General features: G+C 40.3%; 1 protein-coding gene across 1 annotated transcript; it reads right to left on the bottom strand.

Moving 5' to 3' along the window:
- Window positions 1–576: 576 nt before the first annotated feature.
- ark2ca (arkadia (RNF111) C-terminal like ring finger ubiquitin ligase 2Ca) lies at window positions 577–20,116 on the bottom strand. Its single transcript, XM_054756374.1, has 8 exons — window positions 19,969–20,116; window positions 7,821–8,121; window positions 7,621–7,746; window positions 7,361–7,493; window positions 5,312–5,416; window positions 5,083–5,178; window positions 4,915–5,012; window positions 577–3,437 (listed from the first exon to the last, which is right to left on the bottom strand). Exons 1-8 carry the CDS (start codon window positions 20,027–20,029, stop codon window positions 3,320–3,322), a joined length of 1,038 nt encoding a protein of 345 aa, XP_054612349.1. The 5' UTR covers window positions 20,030–20,116; the 3' UTR covers window positions 577–3,319.
- Between the last annotated feature and the right edge of the window lie 2,627 nt (window positions 20,117–22,743).

Raw genomic sequence — 22,743 nt, 5'->3', positions numbered from 1 at the left:
TTTGGAAAGGTTAATGTTAGGTGTTGCTATGTGAAATCAATGCGCCCAGGAATGAAGTTCCAGTAATGCTTAAAATGACCTAAATAACGTTAAAATACTGCAAGTATGACATGCTATCATGTGCCTGTTACTACATCACAGCATGTACATAAAACCTTGTCGGAGGTGTTTTAATAGCAGTCTTTGTAGGCAGAATAGGTGTGTCCCATTATGTGCATTATTTAGCTGCCTCTTTTTTTTTTTTTTAAGCTGTTTCTATATCTTTGGAATGCACAGAAAAGAGAAAGACGTGTGTTAATGTCTCACAAGGATTGTGGCAAAATTAAAAAAAAAAAATTGGAGTTTGCCTTTAAGAGCTGCGCTTGACAGCGTTCAGCTTGCTGCCTAGCGCTGCTCAATTTCATTTGCATTCTTGGGGGATTTGTAGACACGGGCTGAACTGCATTACAGTAGCATGGCGCCACCTGCTGGTTCACATGTGTAAATGTCTAAAACCTGAATATAAGACGACACATTGTTTTTTTTGGGGGGGGGGGGGGGGAATACTATCTTATATTCAGTATACGGTACAATGGCTTTTGTTGACTTGGCTCAATCCATAAGTGAATTTTGAACCCCCCCCCCCCAAAAAAATCCCATGGAAATAGCTCCTAAAGCTAAGACGAGGCACTATTTTTTTCCAATGAGTTAAGACGCAGACTGTCACAAAAAATGCTTCTCCCAGTAATATAAATCATCCAAAAAAAGTACATTTTGTTGCCAGTGAGAGGGTTCCCTTATCTCAACACACGAGTGCAAAAGAATAGTAACGATAAAAACACACAAACTGAAAACCAGTCCACTCCATTGCAGTTTGTCCACACTATGTCACAGCATTGGGAAGTGTTGCATGGGATGGAATGTAAGCAAGATTCACAGCACCACATGAAACAGCAGTGCTAACTATCATCATCGTTATTATTATTATTATTATTATTATTATTATTATCATCGTTTTAAATATTCCTTTAGTGTTCAAGCTGCATGCAAAGCATTCCCACCTAAAAAGAAAAAGATGAGGTAATCGCTTTTTCCGAGCATTTGTGTGTGTTATTTCCACATAAATAAATCACGATTCGTCCCTTCGAGCAACAGGAGAGGAAAAATCCAATTAAATAGCCACCATATCTACAGTTAGTAATAAATTATGATTGTTAAATACTTAAGGCATCTCAATGGACAACACCCTGTGTAAACTATGAACACTTCATCAATCACGGACGAGGAGGCAGTGTCAACACTGGCAGTGCACACGACAGAAAGATTGACTTATAGTATACATCACAGTGCGTATAGGACGCTCGGGATGGGTCCTGAAGGCATCCGCGGACACACATTTTATATTCTAATGACCCAATGTGTCTCTGTGCACTGTGAGAGAGAGGCTGCCTCCATCACACACCACATTCTACAGCAATACAGCATAGCAACCAGCATAGCAACCACAAGGGGGAGAGAGAGTGTGTGTGTGTGTGTGTGCAGGGGTGTCTGTCGCACAAATAGATCAATACGTAAAAACACACAAATAGGAGCCAATGAGAAGCCTTTGCCACTATTGTGCTTGTTCATCCAGGTTGGAAAAGTAAACACAGTATGCCGATGGGGGGGGGGGAGTGTTAGAGTGAAGGAAAAGCTGCCAATACAACAAAAACATGCTGTTTTTGCTGCTAACAGCAAACACTACTAATGCACTGCATGTATCGTCCATTTTTATTATTGATTGGGGTTTTTTTGGGCTTTTTTTGGCTTTTTTTTTTTTTTTTTTGGCCATATGCACGTTCACCACAAACAACGCAAGCACACCCATGTAGCGGGATGTTTGTTTGGCAACTAGGGGGGCGTGATACAGTATATCTCTCCTGGAAGTTTCCATGGGAGGTTAAAACGGAGGAATATTGGAAATCTTTATCATTTGAGTTATTTTGTATTTTTTGTATTTTATTTATTTTAACGGGAATTAATAGGATATTTGTGTGTATAGTAAATATTGGTGTCAACCAATTAATTATTAATTATCTCATTTTATTTATTTGTAAAATATATTAAAATATACATATTTCAGTTGATATCTTATTTATTTTTTTAACATTTAATTTTAGAATTTAACAGTTTTGTTTCATTGACAAAAGGTTTTTATTTTTATTAAACATAAAATAAGTTTCAGAGGGGAATTTAGTACAGTAAATTAAGTGGAAATGTTTTAGAAATGATGTCCAATATGTTTATGTTTATATTTTATTTATATTATATTACATTTTATTTAAATACATTTATAGATTACAATTTTTTTAATTTAGATGTTTCAGTGTATTTTTTATGTCTGTTATTTCCTTTCTTTGAACAAAATAACAACAAAATAAATACCAAAATAAATACCATAAAATAAAATGAATGAAATAATTCCCCCCTGCCTAAATTGGCATTAAATGTTTTTCTCTTTATTTGAAATATATTTTCTCTCCCTTGTTCTGCTCCATACTCAAAATGCCTTTGTTGTGAATTGGCACTTTATAAATCCACTTTACTTAATTGAATTGTTCCCATTTCTTCCTCTTAATTCCCATGGAAAGTTTCCAGCTTTCCCTTGAATTCTCTTGTGGCTCGGTGCCTCAAACTTTACTTGAGCGTATTGCACAACGTCAAAGCTGCACGATAGAATTGTTAAAAAACACTCAAACGGATGGCACTCGGGGCCTCAAAGGAGGCATCAGTGCGCCACAAATCACGCATTGGTTGCTGCTACTCTACGATCATATAAAGGTAAACACGGCATTTTCTGTTGCGCTTCCTTGTGTGGAAGAAGGAAGATAGAATATATATAGTCATATATCGAGAGAGAGAAAGAGAGAGGGAGACAGTCGCCAGCTCGCTGCAGGGTATTGAGTGCTCGGGACATTTAAGTCATGGCTTTCAGGACATGCTACACAGCCCGAAGGCGCCTACAGTACAACAACACCAGCAGCAGCAGCAGCACGGTAACCACTTATAGAACCAGCAAGCTACAACAAAAACCCTGTGTGTACGCCACTGTTTGTGTGTCTCGCTCGCAGAGAGATGTGCTTGTGTTTGACAGAGATCGAGAAGAGTCCTCGTGCGCTTCTGCTTCCTGGTTTGGCTCAGTAAAGCGATGATGTCACGTCAAAGTCTGGAGACATTTTGGCAAAAGCACCCAATGGCGGGTGAGAAAGGGGAGGGATGTGGCGGGCGAGGGGGCAGGGGTGTTTGTGGATGGAAGAAAGCAGGAACCACTACCAACAAGTGGAAGGGGGTTGAAATCTCATCAGCTGTCGGCGTTCAGCTGTGTCTCGATGTCAACTCGACAGATTGGACACTTCCTGCTGGTTGCCAGCCATTGGTCCACGCAGCCTTGGTGGAAGAGGTGCATGCAGGGTAACCTCCTGCAGGACAGGGGGAGGGGGGGAGCGTCAGTCTATGTGCAACAACTCCAAGAGGGACTTGAATTTGTCAAGTCAGACGTACATGGCACACATTCTGCTGAGTCATCAATGTGACAGCTGAGGACACATATGCCGCAACTCAACCCAACTGACCGCCACCCCCACCCACAATGTTCCTGACAAATAAAGTCGACATGGGACCCTCAGAAGTCAACCACAATTAGTACAGAGATTCTATAATGAGCTTTCTATACGGAGCAGTCACATTGATTATATGACCTGTGCGTTGCACGCACACGTGCTTGTGGGTGGGTGAGCATAGAGTGGACTTTGACTTTCCGGGTTACTCTTATGCATTTCTATAATGTAAAGTGGTGGTCATCATTAGTAACTGCTGGCCAGAGGAGCTGTCAGTATTAATTATATGACATACTGTACACGTTGCATGCACATGTGCTCGTGGGCAAGCACTACAGTGGACTTGGACTTTCCAGGTTATTCCCGTGCATTTCTGTAATGCAAGGTGGCGGTTACCATTAATAATTGGCGGGAGGCTTGATCACATAAACTATATGACATGTACATTCCGCGCACATGCGCTAGTGGGCGGGTGAGCATTGAGTGGACTTGGCTTTCCAGCCTATTCCTATGCTTTTCTGCTATGCAAGGTGGCGGTTATCATTAATAACCTGCAGAAAGAGAGGTCACATTAATTATATGACATGTATGCTGCACGCACATGTGCTCGTGGGCAAGTGAACCAACAGTGGACTTTGATTGTCCACGTTATTCATATGCATTTCTATTGTGTAAGGAGGCGGTTATCACTAATAACTGGTGGGAGGACCAATCCCATCAATTATATGACATGTACGTTGTGCGTACTCGTGCTCGTGGGCAGGTGAGCATACAGTGGACTCTGACTTTCAGGGATACTCCGATGCATTTCTACTGGCAATTATTATTAATAAATGGCAGGAGGAGTGATCATATTAGTTGTGTGACATACTGTATACGTTGCACGCACATGTGCTCGTGGGGGAGTGAGCATACAATGAACTCTGACTTTTCGGGTTGTATTTCTATTATGAAAAGCAGCGCTTATCATTGATAACTGGTGGGAGGAGTGATCGCACTGATTGTAGGACACGGATGTAGCGCGCACATGTGCTCGTAAGTGAGCGAGTGTACTGTGAACTATGAGTATTTGCATGCACTTGCATTATGCAATGTGGCTGTTACCATGAATAACAGGTGGAAGGAGTGACGGCATTAATTATAATCTGATCACTATATCAAAATTAACCTTAAAGAATATGAGGAAATGTAGTGTCAAGCATGCATGTGTCTAAAAATGCATCCGTTTCCTTTTTAACAGAGCTCTTCCCCTTATTTGTCTCAAGCTGTTGTGCCTCTAACTTGTAAAAGTGAGTTTAGAGATGCATCGTGTACAGTTTAATGTTGGGGACCAACTGACCTGACGTCCTCCCCATCCTCCAGCATGGATAAACAGATGGTACACTTCTCGTCCACGTCCGTCTCCTCCTCCCCAATCTTTAACTGCAGGGGCTTCCTCTGTTGGGGGATGAGGGATAAAAAGGTCATCGGAGACCTTGTCAACTGAACACCATTTGCTTTGCTTTACCTTTTTGTATTTGTGTGGGAAGGTGAACCTCTCGATGGTGGTTTGAACAGCGCCTCGGCTGACACTCCCTAAACGGTCCTCCAACTGAAGCAGCTCCTGGAGAACATTTGAGAAGATACTTGCAATAGTAACATGCTCCAAAAATAGAAAAAAAAAAACAACTTTGAACTTTGTCAGCTCCAAGTTTGACAGATGGAACTTTGCTGTTGCTGTGGCGAGTATATTTTACCTCGTAGCTTTCCCGCACCGCAGTAGCGTGCCTGGAGGGGTTCAGACTTTGCAGCGCCAACAAGTGCAGCTGAGGGTACGGGTAGTTTCGGATTTCATGCACAACCTAGCAAAAAAAAAAAAGTTAGTTATTCAGTCAGTTTAGTTTAATGCCATCATTTCATAACACAGCTGTGCATTATGTTTTTGGATTATTTTGAGTTACTCTGTTTATTTCAACATACAATCAACAAAAATAAAAAATAATATAATAAAAATAAAAACACTTTTGTTTTTGCTCCCATCTTTCATGAGCTCAACTCACTACAGTTAAAGGGTCCCTGACATGATTCATCAACTTTGCTCTACATTGTTCGATTTTTCAAGGCAAATGGTAAATTCACAGAAAATGACATTTATAGTTCATGGCACCACCCATGACGAACTAGCTCACAGCTCAGACGTATTTCCGTAAGTGATGTCATCGGGGTGACACCTCTTAGCTAAAGCAGAGTAAATAAAAGCTTCTCGGGGTCGACTTGGTTCAATATATTTTTCACTAAAATAGTAGTCATGCCAAAATGTTGTATTGCTGCTGGATGTTCACAGTGTCCGAGTGATAGTGTAAGTTTGTTTTCTTTTCCAAAAGAGGAAGGTTTAACACAAAAATGGATGAAGCAAATGCAGACAATGAGAGACAGATGCACGTCCACCTCAAGTTGTGTTCATTGCAGTGATCATTTCACTGATGACTGCTTTGGCTTGAGAGGCATTTGGCTTGAAAGTACGGTATGAACGCATTTTGAAAAAAGGATGCTATTCCGCATCCGGTACACAGGACAAAAACAAGACAACTACGACCACTACGTCACGCGTGGCACAAGAGAGTAAGTCATGTCTTGTTTACATAGTCTACATAGTTGTTTACATGTCTTCTAAACACTGTTCCATGATAGCGACAAGGCTGCAAAGCATTATACATCTTATATAAACATCTTTTGACAGCGATATGTTTACTGTGGGGGGCTGGGGTGACGGCGGGCACATGTACAATCACACAGGTTATAAAAAACCCTTTACTTCTCATTAAGAAGCCCATTTAAAACAATACTTGAAGGATAAGCAACTCCAGTGTAATTTCCACTTAATCTGTTTTGAAGGCGACCAATCTTCATCTCCATGTCTTAAGGCTTAAGTCCATGTTCTGCAAGTTCTCTTTTTCATCTCCAAAAGTTTCTTCCTCCTCAAAAGACTACTGACACATCGCTCAAATCTTTGCTATAAACACTGTAAACATCCTCTGTCTGATACACCGCTATGTTTGTTTACCTGAGTGATAGTACCCAATGAACTGCAAGAGCTAGTTCAGCATGGGTGGCGCCATGATCTAGTAACTGTCATTTTTGCAAATTTACCGCTCGCTTCCAAAAATCGAACAATGTAGAACATAATTACAAACAATATATAACATATTTAAGCAAAGTTGATGAATCATGTCAGGGAGCCTTTAAGCTACGCATTTTGGAGTGCCTTTTTTTTTGTGACCAGCCTAAGGCACACCTGTGCAATAATCATGCTGTCTTTATGCGCATCTTGATATGCCACACCTGTGAGGTGGATGGATTATGAATGCTCATTAACAACGATTTAGTTTGTGAACAGTATTTGAGAGAGATGGGCATTTTGTCTACATAGAAAATGTTTTAGATCTTTGATTACAGTTGATGAAAAAAAAATTTGTTGCGTGATGACAATTCAAACCAGCACTAAAAAATACACCAAAAAAATCAAAAATATTTTTTGTAAATGTGTCTGTTTTATCTTAGACTTACAGTATGCATGAGGCTACAAAGTGTATATGAAGGTGAACCACAATAAGATTATTGTGCCTTGGTGGAGGTCTGCCCCATACTGACAGCCTTTAATTCATGTTATGGAAATAAAATGCATTACCTCCTAACCCTATCCCTAGAGAATATAGTGTTTTTGGTCACAAAATAAAGCATTTATGGTCATTTTGTCGCAGCAGGACTGGATTCGCCTTGTGGAGGTGCATCATGACACAACATACCACTTGGGCAGACGACGTGTTCCTGGCGAAGTGGTGCATTCGGGGGGAGGCCAGGTAGTGCTGATAGTGCTGCGGAAGTTGCTGTAGGTGGTACTGGTGGTGAGGGAGGGGGCCGGCGTCTACGCTGAGATCCCTGTGAGGCACACAGACTAAAGCCATCACAGCAGCCATTGTGACAGACCAACAGATGGGAGTGGGTCGGGGACGGCAGGACAGCTTTGTCGTGGCCACACGGCTCTTAGTTTAAGATGGTGACTCACCAGTCTGTGCCTTCGGCAAGGTACCTCGGCTGCTGTGCCATTGGCTGGGGGACATGGAGTGGAGGGGAGTACTCGTAGACAGACCGCAGTCGGTGAGGGTTCAGGGGGATACGCTCCTGGGATCTTCTGTTTGAAATGAAATGGTAAATATTAGATTTAAATGTTTGTGTACACCTCAGTGCAATCAGACATGCTCTTACCTGGAGTGGGGTAGAATACGGCGGTGCTGCGCTTCCAGAAGCTGCTGCTGGATGAGGTATTGCTGGTGTAAGGCCTGAGGTAGGAACGGAGGCCCCGACACGTCCTGGAACTGAGGGGCCGTGGGCAGGGCAGTGAGGGGCGGATGGTGTGCGGGTGGAAGGTGGGTGGCCAGGCCCGTCTGAGGGGGCTGGCTGGTGTGCCCTAAAGGGAACTCGGCCGAGATGGGCGCCTGCGGGGCGCCCAGATGAAAGTGTCGGCAGGAGGTAGCATGGCTGTGTTGGTGCCTGGTAAAGTGTGCTCCTGCATGATCAGAAAAGATCCAAATAAGCTCTGCAAGATTTAACTTTGAAGTCCACCGCGCACAAGGACACACATGCACGTAATACTAAGAAAAGATACTTCACTTCCAGTCATAGATGGAGGACACGTACCCCTTTTCCACTCTGACTGGTTCGGAGCTTTTTTGGAGGAGGTTCTCAGAGCTTTGCTTTTCCATTGTCAAGGTTCCACAATTGGTTCGAACAAAAGGGGTATTTTTTTGGTTCAACTTTGGCTCCAAAAGCTTGCTGGGCCGAGTGAGCAAACAGTTTGCATAATGAGGTGGGTGGGGTTACCTAAAAAAAGGCTGCAAATGACCTCCATTTTTATTACATTGCATTGCAACTCTAACAATGAACACTATGACAACATGGACACCAGAGGAAACCCGCTCTTGTCCATTTGGACATTCGAAGGCGTGCCGAAGAAATTTTAAATGGCAACAAGAACCCTGCCAATTCTGGAATGCATCAAGAGGTCTTTTGAACAAATAAATAACAACCTTCAGCAATTTAAGAAGGACTGCGGAGACCAAAAGAAAGACCTAGGCAAGAGTGGCAGTGGTCGGAGGAGAGTTATGCCCTATTTTGAGGAGCTCGACAAAGTTTTGGGCCAGACACGGCCATGCCAGCTTGCCGGTGCTGGTGTATTTAATACCACAATGCTGTACTTATCCGAACTCCACTGAAATCCAGAAGGCTATCACAAAAGAAGACTCGGGCACAAGTGAGACCTGCCGTAAGTTGTATTTGTTCAATTTAATGTTCACAGCACAGTTTTGGGTATAAATGCCAGCCTGCTGTTAACGTAAGCATGCCAGCTTGCTATTGTTGGAATGAATGAAAGCCTCGCTAGCCTCCCCTTCTCATTTGTTTATACGGCAGCAAACTAGTTTCATTGCAAACCGATAGTCATGTAAGAAGTAGCATTTATTGTGTAACTGTGTTCTGATTTAATATGTTATTATCTTTCTGTCAGAAAACAAAGGTGATGAGATGGATCATCCTCCCCTCGCTACGAGCTCCACACAAACCCGAAGCCTGCCACGTTTAATATTTATGTTAAAATGTTTTGCATTTTGCACCTTTTTATATTTCTGTTTTTACCTGTAAATAATGTGCAGTGTCAAGGACTGTAGTGAGTTGTGTGTTTTGATTAAAAAAAAAAAAAAAAAAAAAAAAAGTCAACAGTTGAAATTTCCTGTTATTTCTGATCGGAGGCGTAACCCCTGTGACGGAATGACACGGCTCCCAAGGACAATGGAAAATGAGTCAGAGTCAGTTCCCAGGCAACACGGTTCCAGCCTGGCCGGGAATTGACTCCGACTGAGGCCACTACCGAAAGGTAACGTAAGCTACTGGAGCTGCTGCATTGCTTGTGAGTTTGGAAAAGTTAATGCTAGGTTATAAATCATGCCTCGCATGTGTATAGTAGAAGGTTGTGGCAATAAAAGCTGAAAAATTGGTCAACTTTGAGATTCCAGGTGCTACCAACTAAACATCGGGACAGACTTAAGTAGGGCTGGGCGATATGGACCAAAACTCATATCCCGATATATTTATGTTGCATATCGATATTATATATATCCTGATATTTTTTACACAAATCAAATTACATATAGAAAAAGTAAAATATAATCATCAATCTTTGTCATAGCAAACCTTTAGCTATGCTAAAATCCTCAGAAAGCAGAACCTCATAGGAGAGACAATAAAGTGAGTAAAAACACCTTAATTACATTTCAACTGCAAACAAACTTGATTCTTAGTTTGTTCATTTAAAATTGGCCATCCCTTTATCAAAATAAAATAATTGTAATATATTATCACGTTCTGACACACTGACAGTTAAGTGACAGAGTCCGAATGAGGCTTGAGTTCAATGAGTAGTCATTTAATGAACGTTTTCGTTTGAGATCCCACTCTGTAAAACAGGGCGAGATCCACGAGGCTGCCAGGGCATCGCGCCTCGAGGATGCGTGGATCTCTGCTATGCAGTGTGCAGCGGGGACTTTACTTTCATTTTTATGCAGCAGCTCTTCAATCCCTCTCAAAAAAGTACAGTTTTCCTTTAAAAGGGCAGATTAATTGATTGATTTGACAAGGTTTTAATGGTCTCAGTAAACCAACTCCTGCAAATTGGCTCCATAAAATCTAAATATGAAATAAATGCAACTATTACAAGCATTTACATAGAATGTGGAGACTGGCATTCAAACCCTTGACCTGCTTAATCTGCCTGCGACCAGTGCCTACTATATTCTACAGATGTAAATTAGGGTCAAGTAAGGTCTTCGCATGGTCGGCAGAAGACTGATAAGGAGTCTGTCTACCCTCCCGTGCCTTCTGTAGTGGAGGATAGATGAGACTGTTAGGCAGTCCCACAGTCTTTGTATGGAGTTGCACTGCACCAAATAATCAATGCCAATGATTTAGTGCCGAGAGCGGTAGAAGGGGCGGGAAGGAGGTTTAGGTGGGAAAAACTCATTCAAGTTCACACATCACGGCTCTGCGTTCAATTTCTCTTCATTAGATGACACTAGTGATGTGGATGATAGGCTGCCGTGGCAACAAGTCAGGAGCAACTGCGTGATATGCATGTGTGCGGTTGATATGGTGTGTATTTACTTCTATTTGCAAGTGTTTATTATTATGTATTTAAATAAGTCTACTCCGGCAGAACAGCACTGAGAACTTGTGACATGTTTACCCATGTAGCTTTCATGTAGCTCAATAGGGACACCAAAATATTAGAAACATTTCTCAGCAGCATAACTGCAAACTACAAACGCAATAATAAAAATATGTTTCAATTAACACCGATCAAAAGCAACTGAGCATTGGTATCTTTTGGATCTCATTGGATTGTGCAGTTGTACCTAATGAAGTGACCTAGTATTCATGAATATGCAAATGTGCATTATAAATGAGACTAAATCACAACCTGTTAGGGTAAGCACACATTCTGTGTACATGAATTGTCCTAATGAAATATTTGCATGGTTGCTGAGCATACAGCCTGAAGATGACTTGCTGCTCCAGTGAGCATAAATCCAAGAGAAAACTACATTTGTTCGAGCTTGTGGTGCATAAATGTCATATTTGGGCTCTTGATTGATTAAAAAGACATAGGTTTTGTCCCAGTTGTGACCCCAGGGAGGCCGGAACCTCAGTGTGAAAATATCAAATTATTTGTCTCTGGGCACCAGGCCATGACATTAATATTTGACATATTGCAGTGGTGCCTGCAGTAACGAGGTCTGTTACACTTGGCTCTCATTGGTGCAGAGTAGACCCCCACTGCCTACCACCTCTCGTCAACCCTGAGCTGCTGCTGCTGCTTACCGAGAAACGCCCCTCGCCCCTACGGCGTGTCCTTGCTTGACTGACGGGCCTGAAAGCCCCGCCCACGCACAACTGCAGCAGTCTGACATGGAGCTGCTCTTTCTCCCCTTCCCTCCCTGCTGCTTCTATCACTGCAATTTTATAATCACACCTCCTCTCTCTCTCTCTCTCTCTCTTTCTCTCAACCATAATCCTCCAGTCTGCTGTCTGGTGCAGCGCTATCCCATCATGCAACACTCGCCCAGCCTGTGTGTGCACGCAACGGTGCAGCCTATCTATCCCCACAAAAGCGAAAATAACTGATTAATTAATAATGCACAACTAATGACCTTTACTTGAATGTCACCCAGTAGAGCACAGCAAAGGTTGAACTGTTAAAAAAATGGGGAAAATAGCAGTGGATGACCCAAGATGACCGGATCATACCATTTCTTTTACTGTGGTCCCACCCAAAGAATTCCTCTTGAAAAGGGGTAAAATTCATCATAGCTAGCAGGATATTTTCTGGTTCACTGCAGTTGTTGTACGTTGACTGGTTGGGGAAGTGCCTTCATTGCAAGTCAAGGGGAAAAAAAACAGCCAATAAATTCCTTAACAAAATTTGGCTATTCTTTAGCAAAGATCACGAGACCGTACCATTTTTTTTATTTTGGGGGGGATAAAAAATTTGCCTAGCAAAAGTTTTTTTTGTTTTGTTTTTTTAACTGATTTAGCAGGTTATTTCCTAGTTCACAGAGAAGGATGTAAGTTGACAGGACTGTACCATTTTTTATTCTGGAGCAGGGGGAATGTTTCCACCACTACTCACTGAGGAATCAACAAAAAATAAATACTACAAACAAAAGTTGAATCATTGGTTCATAGAGTATAATGAAAGACAATGGGACTGTAACATTTTTTTTAAGTTAGCGGTGGTTCCAATGTGACTGATATAACGAGTTAAATTTTTTTTTTTTAAATAAATAAATAAAAACTATTTTAACGTTTTCCCATAATGCATTTCGTCCCAGCAAAGCATTTCATTGGCTATGGCTGCCGAGGTGCTGAAATGCTGCCACATCTGTCTACCAGAGGGAGCCAGAGGAGCCCAGAGCGAGGCTGATATCATTGCAGCGCCCCGGCAGCCATAACCAATTAAACACTTTGCTGGGACGAAATGCATTATGGGAAAACGTTAATTTTTTAAAAATTATTTTAAACTCGTATTGGTACTTGTATTGTATATTTCTTAGGTACCTTTTGTGTTAAGTTGCTGTGTGATGAGTTTAGCGTTCTTTGTAAGATGACACCGTGAGTCAGACTTATACTGAGTAATGATGATTTCCAATGGGTTGACAAGCTCTTGAGTTCACTGATAGCTCGCGATTGGCTGCTGCCAAAGAAAGCTGCTGTTTCTTCACTGACTCATAAGCAGCACAGTATTTAAATTCTTAGTAGTTCTGAAGTAAAGGAGATGTCACAAGACTAGAACGTTGCCATAATTAGCCAGACCGCTGTATAAGCCGCAGGGTTCAAAGTTAAAGAAAAAATAGCAGCTTATACACCAGAATTTACGGTAATCACTAGTAAATAAATGAGAGCATTTTTTTACGTAAATGTTACAATTGACATTTCAGTAAACAATTCTCTGCTTGCATGAGATATACCGAAATGTGATATTTTCTTGGATGTTTTTCTTCATAAACTGAAACAGAACAAGTGCTACTTGAAAATGCAGATTGGTTAGAAAATAATAATAATTAAATAATTAATTTTTGCTTGCTATTTCATGGTTTTGGTACCCTTTTCAGGAGAATGATCCAAATGCGAATTATATCATTTTTCCTCTTCACGAGAGAGCAATATACTCCAGAGCAACTTATAGTTCGAAAAATATGGTAATTACTCTAACAAAAGTAAAAAAAACAAATCAAAACAGCAAACAGGATGGTCAATGTTGACATCAGCAATCAAATGTCGAAAATAGAGGTTTTATACAAAGCATGACTACATACAGTCGCACGCAAAATTATTATCGCACCCTTTCTATTCTATTTGTAAGGTTTACAGTCTTGCAGTATTTTTAAATAAACCAACAAAACCAAAACTACAGTATTTAAATAGGCCTTATTGGCCATCAATTGGAAGCTTGTACATTTAGAAAGTTGTGGGTTGAATCATTTCGAGTGCAACTGTACCCTGGACAGCTGCTGGGTTCCTGAAGCCTGCACCCAAACTTGCTGAGAACAAAATTCCTGAGACTATTTTAGATACTCCAAACAGACGTACAACCCAAATGTTAACAGTCTAAAAGAAGAAACATCTTTCGTATCAGTGTTCGCTTTGTCATTCGTTCTAATGTCAAGGAGGAAGGGCTTAAGACGATTACATCAGTTTTACAATAAAGCTGACACATGCCAGTTTAGTGGTTTTACCTGTCGTGGCCCTCCATCAATCTGCCTTTTATGAGGACTTTAATGCCTAGGATCTCTTTGAGAGACGCATTGATTTACTGAAGGTCATTTTGGAGGCTACAATTTGTGGAACAATAAAACTGCTGTTTTGTCAAACCTAATTTAGGACAAGGGGATTCAAGGCAGGGCTATTATGTTGATGTGTTGTGGGTTATGTATCATTTATATTATTTACCATTTAGTACACCTGCGCAATTATGCTCACTTTTTGATCATTTCTGATCATATTATAATTACATGTCAGATAAGTATTAATTTATTTTTTTGTTGTTGATGTTGTAGTGCATTACCATGACAGTGTCCCTCTTGTGTGGGTATACAAGGTAAACAATTTAGTATTATTTTTTTGAAAGAAATCTCGTATTAGATAGAATTAGATTGTGTAAGGGTACCTTATATTGCCATCTTGGTTAAAAAAAAAAACAAAATAAAAAGTCCTATGTGATTATACATGTATGAAAACATTAGTAAAGTACAGTGGATCCCCACACATTCACGGCCCTGCAAATTCACAGATTTTTGGTCCAAATTGTTTTTTTCTTCGGAAAATAGGCCTTTTTTTTCCTGCAGAAAACACATCTCATTCACCCTCGGTCGGTAACAATTTTTGTATAGCCTACATGATAATACAGGTAAAATGTACAGCATACATGTACCACTGTTAAAAAAGCCACGGTTTTTACATATTTAAGTCTTTATGCGTCACTGATCATCTTTTTTCCTGAAACGATGAGATTTCGCACCATAGATACTGTGAGACGCAAAAGTGAAACTTATATATAAAAATCCAGCATCAAAACTTGCAATGCAGTGAACACAAGTTAATATATAATGGTCAGTTGTTAGTGGAATTACAACAGGCAAGCAGTGTAGATTATGTATGCAACTTGGAGAACGCCTTCTCCAGCAGCTAGCCGGGACGACCCAACAGCCAGCACAGCAAAGAGCCTTGTACCTCCGCTTGCCATTTCAGAGTGAGGTGGAGGCAGTCCCACAAGACGTAAGCACTGTTGTCGCGCTAGCCCGTGTCTCCGATTCATCTGTTCGATTGATCATCATTCATTACTGGCGAGTACCTATACATTTTATCATTTAAAATGCGTTTAATAAGTGTGCTAGGCATATTTAGGGCTTAAATCGGGATTGTGCAGGTAAGCATTTAGATTGTTAGCAATGGCAATTGAAGAGAGAGGGTTCACTTTTCTTACTTTTATTGCAAATTGAAGGAGATGGAACTGTTTGAGGAGAACATGAACATTAAGCTAGCAGGAGGGTTTGTAGGGGTAGGAGCAAGCCGTTTGGTCAGCATGGAACATAACCCTCGCAAAAAGCGGGGATCTATCGTCCATCATTTTTAAAATATCTGTACCAACATCACTCCGATGGCTCAAGCAGTCCAGTGTTTCCCATACATTCATTTATTTGGACCGCCACGAATGGGTTTGGTGCTGCCTGTGGTGTTATGCATTGTAAACAAATAAAAACTCGGCAAAAATGGAAAAATAGATCAAAAAGGCACAATGTAATGAAAAAGCTGACATGTTGATATTAATAACTAATAATAACAAAGATTTGTCTTTAAATATATGTACGCTTTTTTTTAACCTCTTTAAAAAATGGCATGCACATGCATCATGGTCAATTATGCAAGTTAGGTGATGGCGTCATCCAGTACCCCCCAACCCTGTGTTTACATTTACTGCAAAGAGACTTAGCTCAAAAGTATACGCAGTAATCTCGCGGGGTGTCACAACATCTTGCGAGATTAAAATGTGACAAGATTTCTTGTTCAGGAAAAAAAAAAGTCACACAAATTAAATTGATCTTTGCCAGCTGCAATATATTGGCATGTGCGTGCGTGTCTGTTTTCCTCATCTCTCGCCTCCAAGAAGAGGGTTCACTCTGTGCATTGGTTTCAGCACCTTGGCGCGTTTGTTCCATAGAACAACAGCATGAACAGAGTGAGTCCTTTTGTCAGTCATACAGTCTCTTTGTCTCGGTGGGTGGAGGCGGGGCTGGTAGCATACACACACAGAGTGCAGAAGAGTGTTGCCTTGTGAGGAGCAACGCAAGGTAGCGTAGTAGGAATTAGGAATTAGTAGATTTGCAATATATTGTTATAGTTTTTCATTGTACTTTTCTTAAAAGTTTCAATCTCGTGTATCGTGACACCCCTAGTAATCTCCCTCTACATGTTGAACAGCAGTTAACGTCTTTTTACTCTTGTATGACAGTTCACATAGCCATTTAAAACACAGCCTGTACAGTTAGTAAAGAAACTTTTTTATGGTATTATTCGTAGTTCCATTTTTTCCTATGGAGAAATTTGACTCTAAATCCCCCAAAAATCAGAGGTTGACCATTTGACTTTGGAGGTTTCACTTTAAACAAAATTGGGCTGACCCTACTCCAAAGTGCGCGCAGTCGCAAGTTGAATCGACTCTGTCAGAGACAGCTGAGAAATGGGAGCACATAAAGAGTGAGGGGGAAATGTCTCAGTGACAGCACAGTGTGGAGGGAGGAGAGGGAAGGAGGGAGGGAAAGGGGGTAAAAAGAGGGCGGTGTGTGGGGGGTGGGGGCGGCGAGGGCACATGGAAAATCAGCAAAAAGCACACTGAAGGTTAGGAAGAAAACTACAGTCTTTATTGGAAAATATTAGTGTATATAGTGAATATATATATATGTATATATGTGTGTGTGTGGCACTGTGAAATAATAGTAATAGAGTCCATAACCACAATAATATCATGCAAATAAGAGGCGGAAAGCAAGGCCCGACCATGCTGTCTGTAGGGTTAACAGAACAGAAGCAGCATCCAATGAGTAGATGTGTATGCTTTACAGCACATTTCAGTACAGCAGGGACATCTCTACACAAAGATTACATTGGAATCTGCTGTTCAATGTGGACAAAATCAAAGTAGAAAAAATGACCATGCATTAAGGATCTAATAATACAAGAACATGAGGTAGAAAACCACAACCAAAGAATTATTTTTTTTTTTAAAAAAGAAAAAAAGAAAAGGACATTTTGAGTCTAAAAATAAAGGAGCTCTACAGCAGTGCAAGGATACACATCCCTGTAAAATGGATAGCATTCTGACGGAGGCTGTGCATGGCTATAAAACAACTGGAGGGGCGGGGTTGCTGCACATGGCAAGATGACGTGCCAATTTGATGCTGAAATTGAGCAAAAGGCTTACACACATGGACGGGGATGTTCAGATATACAATCACCGGACACAATATCAGGTGCACAATCTAGTGAGAACCTTTTCAAGAGCTGCGTCGTGAATTGGCAAAGATAATAATTCTCAGCTTTCGCTGACACTTTTTTTTCTGTCCATTTTCTTACATTTTCCTTCATTTCTCTTGGGATAATGCATGAATCATATTGACAAAAGAAACATTGGGCCTTTGTAGTACGTGGATTATTTATTAATTCATAGCTAAATAGTTGAACACAATATTAGGAAAAAGCAACATAATAAACATACTTTTTACTGAGGCTGAACAAACCTAAAAAGAGCAAATACCCGCCGAGGTCTCTAATTAAGGCAAGAAGAGAAAAAAACACCAGCATGAACGGCTTTCTATAGGCAACCTTCTGTTTTTATTGACTCCACAAACTGGCAGCAACGGCATCATGAATGATCAGCATCCAGCATTGTTTTCTACCTCCACATGCGCTTTAAAATGTTAGCTGTGCTGCTCAGCTGTTGGTGTTAAACTCATGCATTTACAATTAACTAATCATCCATGTTGACATTGAGCAGTTTGCTCCTTATCGGTGTTACAACATTGGTTCTATTGCTGCTGAGCTACGCAATATACTTGGGAACAAATGACCATGTAGTCAAAGAGGGCTATGTTTTCCTTTCCACTTTCTCATGCACTCCGAATCATTACTACCGTTATTATATTTAAGGTGCTGTACAGCAGGGGCCACATACTGAAGAATTTGATCATTTTGTAACGCAATGCAAAGAAGTTCTAAATATAAAAAAAAACAAAAAACTGAATCTCAGCATTGTGACATAGGTGAAAAAGCATATTATCCATTCCATTTTTTATTTTCCAAATAATTCAACTTTCTTCTTGGAAATTTCTCTTTTTGTAATTTTGACTTTATTCTCGTAACATTTTAACTTTTCCCGCAACCAAATTTTCCAAAAATTAACATGAGTTTTCCTCATAATGTTACTTTTTCTTGATAGATTATAGATTACAACTTTTTTTAAAACTTTATTCTCGTAAAATTACTGCTGATTGTTCCATTTTTGCATATTTTCTTGTTATTTTATGAATGTGCCACGGGCCAAGAAAAAAAAAAACAGCCACGGGCCGCACTTTGGACACCGCTGCTGAAAGATTTCCACGAAAGCACTGCATCGCCTTAAACTTAGCAAATAACTGCTTTTTAAGATTTCTTACTAATTATACTCCATTGTGCCAACAATTTTGTGAGGTTTTTTTCGGAACACAATTATTTTTTGCTTTACTTTTTTCCTCCAAATACAAATACAGTATTTCTTTGTTATTCACAGCAATACAAAATGTTTCCCAAGTGAACGGGCGCTAATACGAGAGGTTGGAGTAGCTAATACCAACATCACAACTGAGTACTATTACGTTATTTTACAGCTCCTGTATTGGCTCTCACTGGAATGTGCTGGTGTACCTAATGTTGTGGTCGGTGAGTGCACAGGTGCAGTGGACCATCCTCACAGGGAAAATTGCAATGGAATACATTTTCTGTTGGCCAATTGGTGAACATTTTTTGACAGCTGGTGTGGGTGAGGGGGAGAGACGGGGTCTCAGTGCACCTTTGCTAAGAATCGAGGATGGAGAGTTGGATCAAGCTTTTGTCGGCTGTGATCGAACCATCTTTTGGAGGAGGGGGTGATGTTATTGAGGGGGGTGGTGGGGAGGATCAAAATGTATCCACTTTACAGAAATTTACAGCAGAATGTCGTCTATTCACACTTAATGGGAGAATCACAATGAGTAGTCCAGTCTAGTGGTGGTTATTTGCTAAAGACAGTTGTAAATCAAGACAGCGTGTGTTGGGTTTCGCTATCTCTCTACAAGGTGTTATTCTTTAGTCAAGTTACACAACAGAAGGCATGAGTGAGGTTTTTTTGTTGTTGTTGGGTTTTTTTTTTTTAAGATGCCAATGTCGTCTTCAGATGGAAAAGAGGAAATGAGGAAGAAGAAGGGGTTCACAAGAACAGCTAGATGCAGAGAAACAGGCAGAGGCTATACAGCAGACAGCAGCAGATGATCGTTAGCTACACAATGGAGGGGGGACACAAAGGTCTGAGAAATGCGGAATGTGGAGCCAGCCTCGATACTATGGAACAGGGAAAAAAAGAAACACAAATAAAAGCACAATGAAATCATCGGTGCCACACTTTGCATGTAGTACTGTGCAACAATCAGAAAGGATTAGCAGCACAATGACGACGGCCTCTCCCCCCTGCACTGATGATTATTATTAGTAATAGTAGCAGTACGTCAGATTTTGGATTGCGCCTAAATCACAACTATCCTGTTATTTTAAAGTCGTATATTTTTAAAATGAGCAGAATGACGCAAGTGGACACTTGAGGTGAGCGCCACTTGCGCACAAATACGTCAGTAGTCATCTTGAGAAATGAGCAACCGCAGCAATGGAGATAAAACGTTACATATGTACTATTATTGTTGCCAATTAAGAAGCTAGGTGTTAGCAGGCGACGCTGAGAATTAAAAAAAATGTGCATTCGACGCACATTGTCAAAACGCTGACTGACAGCTGCTTCATACTGAGATTTTTTAAATAATCAATATATATTTAATGCTAAGTGTTGTATGTGTACGTGTGTGTGAAAAATGACATGACGCTACTTAGCAAGACAGCTAACGTTAGCGGGGCTGTTTGCTAGCAGGTGCCAGCTCTGTTTACATCATTTAAGGACATCAAAGCTACGGAATTAATTGTTTTTCTACTGTTTGAATAAAAAAGAGCAAAGTAACAAATGTACTCATACCTCTATTTCTAACCGAGCCGAAGACGGGGAGAACCAGATATCCGACATGGACTAACACCATCCTGCGTCCTCCTTTGTTGAGCCGAGGGAGACAGATGGTCCATGGAAGTGATCCCCTCCAGTGCCCCCCTGCTTGCACATTCAAGCCGACAGGCGTCTCACACGCACACCCCCACCCTGAAAAAAAACAACCAATCACTGGACCTTGTCTCCATCCAATCATACAGACCGGTACTCCACCAATCTTTCGGCTTTGTCAGCCCGCTAAGCCAATGGCAGAACTGGGACGGGACGCTTTGCTCAGACTGCCCGCCTCCATTCAATCCATCCAATGACACTAGTAGACTTTTGTACTATAGAGAAGTATGAGGGCAGCACTGAAAGAATCAAATAAGTAACACAGAAAAAAGTCATGTTATATTAAGTTAAAATATTAATAGTTAAAAGTCGTATTATTATGACAATACTTTATGTCCAAATGCTACGAGATTAATGTCGAAATATGAGAAGTCGAGCAATATAATAATATAATAATAATAATATAAATATTAGGGGCGTGCTAAAGAGAGAAAAAAATAACTAAAATCACGATTTAAAAAAGGTTGTAATGTTAGAAAGTTGTAATATTACGAAAAACAAAGTTGAAATATTGCAAGAAAAATGTCACAGGAATTAAGTTCTAACAAACCAGTAATACACTGAGAAAGCGTCATGTTGTGAGAATAAAGTTTTACACGGTCGTATTCTTCAAGAAAAAAGTTGTAATATATGACGTTTTTTAAAAAAAAGTCATTTTACAAAAATAAAGCTGTGAAATCACGAGAAAAAAAGTCCTAATGTTATGAGAGTTAAGTTCAAACGTTAAAAGGATAAAGGCCTAATTTTAAGCTAAAAAAGTTATAATGTGATTAGAATCATAATGTTAGGGGACTAAAGCTATAATATTACAAGAATACAGTCATATTTATGAAGAAGTCGTGCGGTTAGGAGAAGAAAGTCGTTATGTTATGAGAATTTAGTCATATAGCGAGGAAAAAAATGTAAAAACAAAAAGAAGTGGAGGAGAGGAGGAGAAAAAACAACATAATGTTACAATAATTAAGTTGCTATAAGAAGAAGTCCTAATTTTACGAGAAAAAAATTGTAACGTAATAAACATGGACACTACATACTGTAGCTGACTGATGACCATATCCTACATTTGTGTGTTTAAATTCATGAATAGTCCTCAATTTGACTTCCGAGGGTTCATCTGTACACACACCAAACTCTGCTAACAGATATTAAAAACAGATCAAGTGTGTCCTGACTGTGCCTCGAGTAGTGAGCCTGGGGGCTGAGGGAACAGATGGGCCCGGGGAGTAAGACGGGGTCAGTCACAAAACTCTTGGTCCCATATGTCACCGTCTCACGGTTCCCACCTACTTGACGTCTGCGGAGTAGCACAAAGAGTTTTCCCACATACAATGGATTACTATCAGTGTAGGACTGAAATCACTACATTTTACTCCAGATGCATCCATCCATCTGTTTTCTATGCCGCTCATCCTCACTAGGCTAACTTCAGTGTCATTCAAATATATTGATACTTCGTGTTGTCCAATGAAAAGCATGTTTGTTTTGTGGTCTTTCTTTCATCTGAGAAAGGTTGCTTTAGTAGTTTTGGTATGTAAAGAAAAAAAACACTTACAGTACAGTATATCTCATATCTAACATGCACATACAGTGGAACCTTGGTTAGCGTGTATTTCAGTTAACGTCTAAAATTTCCTTCAAAATTTGCCCTCGGTTTACGCACATTTCCCGGTTAGCGTACAATACGGTCTTGTCATTGTATCATTATACTGCGTGAGTCCAACTGTCGTCTTAATGTGTTTTTACCACAAAACATTCTCCGCTTCTAGCAAAGAAGCTAGCTTGCTAAATTACAAAGTGGCACCCGGAACCGGAAGTCAGCTACGTAGCAGGTCTATGATGTCATCAGCGGCTAACTCTCAAAAAAGTTTTTGTTGTTTTACATGCATACAATTGTAAATGCATCTAAATGGCAAATGAAAGGGATCAATTAACATTTAACGTTACTTTTACCTTAATTGAAGACATGGTTCTGGATGTGAATGTTCCCAAAGACACGATGTGGCAGCGAGACACAACACAGACACAGTCTTCCTGTTTTGTTTGTTGTATTTTGAGAATTCAAGAGTGTTTTTCACCTTCTTTGAAACTTTATGTGGCACCATTTTGGGTAATTGAGGTGAGAAACACTCTTGAATTCTTGAAATGACTCACGGCAAAACAGGAAGGTGGTGTCTCGCTGCCGCATCGTGTCTTTGGGAACAGTCACGTCAAGAATCACGCTTTTGATGAAAACAGAAGTAACCTTCAGTTTTCATTTGTCCTTGTCATTCATCATTTAAATGCATTTGGAATTGTTTCCTGCATGAAAAACTAAATGTAAAACTATAAAAATTGTTTTTTGGCTTTCTGGAACAGATTAATTTGATTTACATAATGGAGAAAATAAACAATTGATTCAGTTAGCATCCGTTTCAGTCAGAGTCGGACCTTCTGGAACAAATTGACGCTAACCAAGGTTCCACTGTATATGAAAAAAATAAGTTTCGAATAACTGGAGTAATTTACTATAATAACTCTAAATATTAAATATTAAAACTTGTGTGTTATGGAATCTGGAGGCAGATCGTTTTTGGAACACGGCCACAAGTCAGGGAAGCTGTGAACAGATTCCGATGAAATACGGTGTGTAGCTCCAGT

The sequence above is a fragment of the Dunckerocampus dactyliophorus genome, chromosome 17 (genome assembly GCF_027744805.1).
Source record: "Dunckerocampus dactyliophorus isolate RoL2022-P2 chromosome 17, RoL_Ddac_1.1, whole genome shotgun sequence".
In the NCBI taxonomy this organism is placed as follows: domain Eukaryota; kingdom Metazoa; phylum Chordata; class Actinopteri; order Syngnathiformes; family Syngnathidae; genus Dunckerocampus; species Dunckerocampus dactyliophorus.
This window is presented reverse-complemented; position numbering and strand designations above follow the sequence as displayed.